The sequence below is a fragment of the Triticum dicoccoides genome, chromosome 7A (assembly GCF_002162155.2).
Source record: "Triticum dicoccoides isolate Atlit2015 ecotype Zavitan chromosome 7A, WEW_v2.0, whole genome shotgun sequence".
In the NCBI taxonomy this organism is placed as follows: domain Eukaryota; kingdom Viridiplantae; phylum Streptophyta; class Magnoliopsida; order Poales; family Poaceae; genus Triticum; species Triticum dicoccoides.
The window spans coordinates 18,984,217-18,990,376 of record NC_041392.1 but is presented as its reverse complement, the minus strand read 5'-3'; the positions used below and the strand labels follow the sequence as shown (position 1 = coordinate 18,990,376).

The 6,160-nt window shown below is 39.1% G+C and overlaps 1 protein-coding gene across 1 annotated transcript in view; it reads right to left on the bottom strand.

Annotated features, from left to right (window-relative positions):
* Positions 1–5,656: 5,656 nt before the first annotated feature.
* LOC119332892 overlaps positions 5,657–6,160 on the bottom strand; it is a 12,070-nt gene continuing 11,566 nt past the window's right edge. The window contains exon 3 of the mRNA XM_037605992.1: positions 5,657–6,020. Within this exon, the coding sequence (XP_037461889.1) occupies positions 5,902–6,020 (119 nt within the window). The 3' untranslated portion in view covers positions 5,657–5,901. The remainder of the gene's footprint in view (positions 6,021–6,160) is intronic.

Sequence of the window (6,160 nt, the reverse complement as noted above, 5' to 3'; positions counted from 1 at the left end):
CTCCACCATTCATCATTTTCTACCGCCATGGCATGCAGCGCGGAAATGGATCCATGGAAACGATCATGCTGGTGGATGGCGGTGATGTTGAAACTCCAGATGATGGCACCTTGCAGAGTTTAGACAAAATCGTATGTTGAATCATGAGTGTAAATTACTCACTTCTGGTCTCGCACAAAAGAAAAGAGTCAGATCCTTGGACTGCAGGAATTATCTTCAGGGTTTATGTTGGTCTTAACAAAAAATGGCCCAATAAATGCAGTGTGTGCACAAAATCCTTCAGCTAAACCATTCCTACATGTACATCATCCTACATATACTTCATTACATGGTGTACTGTAGAGCCTAAATGCTATATAATTCTGTAAGCAAACACTATCTTTGACACACACACACACACACACACACACACTATGATTGTTCAGAGGAACATTAGCTTACATACTACGATTGTTTTCCTCTCGCATACTAAGCACACTCAGAGTATTATTATTTTTGCACAGAAGAACAATACAGCGTTGCCTTTTGATTCAGTGAGAGCAGTACTAAGAACAGCACAAAGTGCAGAGCAGGGAAACATCTACCGAGCTAGACATGAGAAAAATAAAACAGCTGGATTATATCCTCTGGACATACTTCAGCTGAACTAGGGACATGGTCAAAACTTTATATGGACATCATGTTTTCATTTGCTAATAACTGACAACTGTAGTTTCAAAAACAAAGTTACCAAATTGCCGACTATTGATTTGATTTGATTATTTATGCATCTAATCACAATGTTTCGCTATTAAGTTTTTTCAAGATGCCAAAACGTTGCTTTTCAGTGACTCGATTGACACTACCCTTTTTCTGTTAGAGTTATCCTTCAAGTTAACTATTTCTAAGTAGTTATCTTGCATATTCAACTAATAGGAGCTACTTCAATTATTCTTTTATTGAAATGAAATACCTTAAGATATTTCATGGAAGTGTACGTGTTTTACTCATAAGGCGGCAGAGGCTTATTGTGTAATTCGACCTTCAATGTCACTGTAACCTGAAGATTCTGCCCTTACTTTATTATATCAACATTAGTTTCAGATTTACATAATGATCTGCAACATTGATATTGATGGTAATTCTACAAAGAATTAAACGAATTAAGGTTAGCCCATGTCGTTCCTATTGCTAACTAAGAGGCACTAACAAATTTGTTTTGCAATGTAAGGTTCACAACAATGACGTATGATATGCTCAATGCCATTAGCCATGAGAAGGATCTCTGAAAACCGACAGTCAGAGTAGAAAGACTTAGATCCACACACCAGATGAAGAGCGTCGATCCTCACAAAGTTACGAAAAATATTGTTTAATAAGATATATTACAGATATTTTCTTACTTATGGCCATAATTAGAACAAGTACAAGCAATAGTATCCGACTAAATGTAATCTGGTCCACAAACGGTAACCATTTATGTTTAAATTGTTAATCTCTCCAAGATTTATTTGTGAACAAAGTACTTCGGGGCATTGGCGTGTCCGTGCAGACTCAAGGCAAAGGTAGAGGATGCATAGTGAATGGATAAGATAAAGTGCTCCTTCTTTTTAGATGGATAAGAATCACTGGCATTTGGATGAGGAAATTCTTCTTGAGGACGACGCGTCGGAGGAGGTTGCAGTCTGGACGGAGACGGTGTAACACACCACAAAAGGGAAGGCCGGATGCCCGGTGATCCTGTCGGTGCTGCGATATTCGTGAGGAAGAACTTTGTGAGGGACCCGCGCAGCCACACTCATACCGCCGCTCAGACAAGCCGCAGTTGACAAGGCGGCATGATTGAATCTGCCGACAATCCTCGCCGAAATCCCTTAGCAAAGAGAATAATATGCACATCTCAAGTAGCCACGTTGTGACTGACTAGATCACGATTATTAACAGATTTATTACCTCCGAAGGAGTTTTAGAATTGGCCATTGTTGAGTAGAGCAAGAAGTCGACTTATAGAGGTTCAGTAAAAAAGATGAGAAAGATGGATCGATCTCGCGAACGGATATAATGACAAAGATGAGTGAGGGAGAAAAGACAGATTTAAATAAAAAACAAATAACAAGTTATCTCCCCCACCTTATAAAGATTGTGGTTCCGCTAGATTTGAAATTATAAACTAATGCCAAGTGTTTCAAGCAATATGCCCCAATATTAAATAAATTAAGGAATTTTTTTTGTAAATTGGAGGACATACATAATGGATCTAAATCCATTAATATGGGAGCGACACAACACAAAATATCCATGTTGCGCCGTCCGTAGAAGTTCAAGTTTGCTCCACAATAAACATTGGGGATTGGGAAACATTATCACACTTAACAACCAAGCACAAGAATAGTAGTAGCAGTAGTAAACGCAAGCAGTAGCAGCAGCCATCAGGAGAAGTGAAGAGCAGAGCAAACCAGGCAGTAAATTCAATCAGCAGCAGCAAGAACGTATACTAGCGCTGGAATCAGATCCATCTTTTTCCTTTATCTTCATCAATGAACATCATGACCAACCATCTTCCATCCGGCCGGTGACCTACATAACACCAGCATCATGTCACGTCAACATCTTAAATAAGTAAGAATGTAAGATTGAAACTTTTTTGGAATTTCTGAGCCAAATTTCAACGGAGGAACAATTTTTGAAAAATAAAATAAATTTAAAAATACAAATATTTATTAAAATCTCTGAATAATTATTGAAAAAGAAAATTATAATTGAAAAGGGACACAGTAAAAATTGAAGAAAATAAAATAGAAACAGGGAAAAGAAAAAAAGGAAACAAAAATAAAAAAATAAAAAAATAAAAAGAAACAAAAAAAGAACGACAGGGCCGGCCGAACAGGCGCCTGACGGGAGCGATGTCGTCACCTAGTTGGGCCAAAGGTTAAGCATTTCTTTTTCCTTTTTTGTTTTTCTTCTTTTTTTACTTAGAATTCAGTTTTCTACTTTTTGGAACTTTATTATTATTTTTTAAACCTTTTTAAAAATTCTAAATATTTTCTGGCATACCAAAAAATATTCGTGTTTTCAAGTATTGTCGATAATTTTGAAAAATGTTCAGGAATTTCGACATATGTTCCTGTTTTTGATTTTTTTCACAAAATTAAGAAATGTTTGTGCTTCAAAAAAAGTTGGTATTTAAGCAGCGCGTGGTTTGAAATTTGTGTTAGAAAAATTCATCAATTGTTGGGTATTTTTTAACAATTTTTAAAAAATGTTCATGTTCATAAAATTTTCATACACAATTTGAAATTCCAAAATTGTTGACAAAATTTTAAAAATGTTTAGGGCATAAGAAAATGTGCATGTTGATTGACAAATGTGTAGCTCACTGGCAACACGGACCATGTTGCCATGTAGCTCTAGTAGTTGCGTCCCATACTTTGCAAAATGTGTGATGGCATGCTCTGCCGCTCCATGTGCAAAGGCAATTCCTAACATTTTAATGGCTAGAAGAATAAAAATCTCCACCATTACTTCTGAGAATTGCAGATTTCTCACTGTTGGGTGGTGGCCTAGTTGTATACTCTCTCCGATACCAATGTTGAAGTGATGTATTAATAAAACTATCAATGATTTCTGCTAAGAGTAAACACATCCTATACACTTCAAAACTCCCCAACAGTGATTTCTTTCAAAAGCCTGCCTTTCGCATTGGGATTTCTCACCAAAAAGACGCAGGGTTTGAAATTTGAACCAAGTAAAGCAAAGAGGGAACCAATCATATATACTTGCTAGCTCGCCAATATGAATACTCTACTTCAAGATAGTTGGCCAATATGATCATTCCAGGTAACTTAGTTCCATTTTTTTTCTCAATGTCTATTTAATAACATCTCGGAGAAAGAAATAGCTAGAGTTGTTAATTGACATGGTATTTTTTTTTTGAACTGCAGATTATTCTAAGTACAGCCAAAGACAGCCAGAAAACTAGGGAAGGAACACACACCTGCCTCATAATATCTTAGACCCAATTGATCTTGGTAACCACCGTGTGCAATCCTGAATCTGAAACTATCACAACAATCTCGAAAAAGGAAACTTCATGGCTTGCTATTCTTGTTGTCATTGAAGCTTAATCGTGAGATCCTGAATCCACATGGTGCCATGGGTATGAATCAGAGCATGCTAGCTTGTAATCGACGAAAAGTAGCTGAAGTTGATCTTCAACTTGAGGAGTCCATCCTGGCATGTAATGGCAAGGGAAACTGGTTATCCTTTTTTTTTGAGACAAAGGAAACTGGTTATCTTTTGCATCAACCTAGGAACCTAAAATATTGACATGAAACAACTGAATTTGAGGGCAACGCACCTGGCTATGATTTGGACCTGTGGTGACCTCCTCTGAAATTCAGGATCTGAAATCACAAAAACATTGTCATGGCCTCACCAGGCCGTGAGAGTAGGGAATGCAGGCCAGTCTTGTTATTGAAGCCATCTCAAGAGCCAGCCAGTGAACCTGCAAGTCAAGTCGATGCTAGGCTTATCCTGGCTGAAGCTCAGTTGTTTAGCAGCATGCTGCATTATTTCAAAGCATTGTGCCTGCGTGGCATGCACATTCAACGTTCGTACTGTGCTCTAACACTTGTATGGTGCAGGCCGCTGTGCTGGTCGTTCGTACCGTCGACTCCACACACAGACACAGAGAAATGGCTTCAAGCCTGTACCAGCCCATTATCGACAAGTTTTTGCATACACCGACGTGGCTCTCTTTCTGCTCTGTTTTTACTAAGGCACTCTCTAGGAGAAGATTTAGAGATTCTGAAGGTTTGGAAATGGCATGGATGGCAACATTTTAAGAATTTAAGCAAGTGCGCGTATAGTGTGCATGGGTTAGCATGGAATATTAACAGGGTTTTTAAAGCGCCCACTATTATTAATTAATAATAAGGGTACATTCAGATAAGCCTGGGCAGTGCAGTAGCTAAACCCACTAGCAGCAAACTAAGCTATATGCATACAGAGATCCAAAAGGAAATTAATTTGACAGAGCATCCATCAATCCAAAAGAGCAACTATATTGCCGGAATAAATTCTTTTCCATCTCTCTGTACATAAATTCTTTCGTTTATTAGTGAATAGGCAGTGCTCCATATCTGCTCAATCATTCCAGCTGCCAGGCACATGTGGTAACAACTAACAAGTATGGTGGAAATCTCAGTTCGGTATGTACTCACACTTTTCCTTAGCCAGATTCAGTTAATTCTGACAAACTGAAATTCAGTGCTGATTGTCATAATGCAAACTGACAATAAACACAATGTTTGCTTACTCGAAAATCATTGGTAGAAGAACCATGGAGCTGCTGCTCCACTCCTAGATGCATCCATTTCCACCTCGAGATCTGGTGCATATGCCTTGTAGAGCTGTAGTGTTACAAAAACACTTGAAAGACCCCTTGCTCACTTCAGAATTTTGGTTCGTGCTGATCCGGGATATGATTGCTGGCAACTTGAAAGGAATATAACAGGGTGAGATTTTTGTCAAAAGAATTTCTAAATGACATGAATGCAGCAGTTAATTGATTAATTTAGAGGCGTGTTGTGTACAAATTGTTTTTGAACCGGGCATTACCCCTTTCCATTACTGCGACATAACGGAAATACAACCATTGTCCAAAGAATAAGGCGGGAAAGAGGAAAGCAGGTTCAAGCATCATCGGGAAACCCACCATGAGCACTCGCCATCGAGATTACTCACTGTGGGGCGAAAACCCGACGTCACTATATAATCCAAGTTCTACCCAAAGCAAAGCACCGTCTACGACTGGACCAAAACATATAACCAACTCCAACCAGGGCAACAGGCCCCAACCATCCTCACGCAGAAGGTCATCAGACTATCAAAATAAAGAGCAAGATCACAATCACCCCTCCTTCAACGAGCTCCTTCTTCCTGATAGGCCGTCGCGCATATCCTCATCAGCCGAGAAGCGTTCTCTTTCAGCTTTTCCCCTCCAGTTCTTAGCGTCACCGCGTCCTCTTGCTTCATCAGACCTGCCCAGTAACACAGCAACGCACAAGCAGAGAAGATGCATTCAAATGAAGTTTTGAGAAGGATATGCTCATAAGTAACTCTGTTCCGACAGGTCCAGATAGCCCAGCAAATGGCCGCAATGCCGGCCGTATAAAAGACG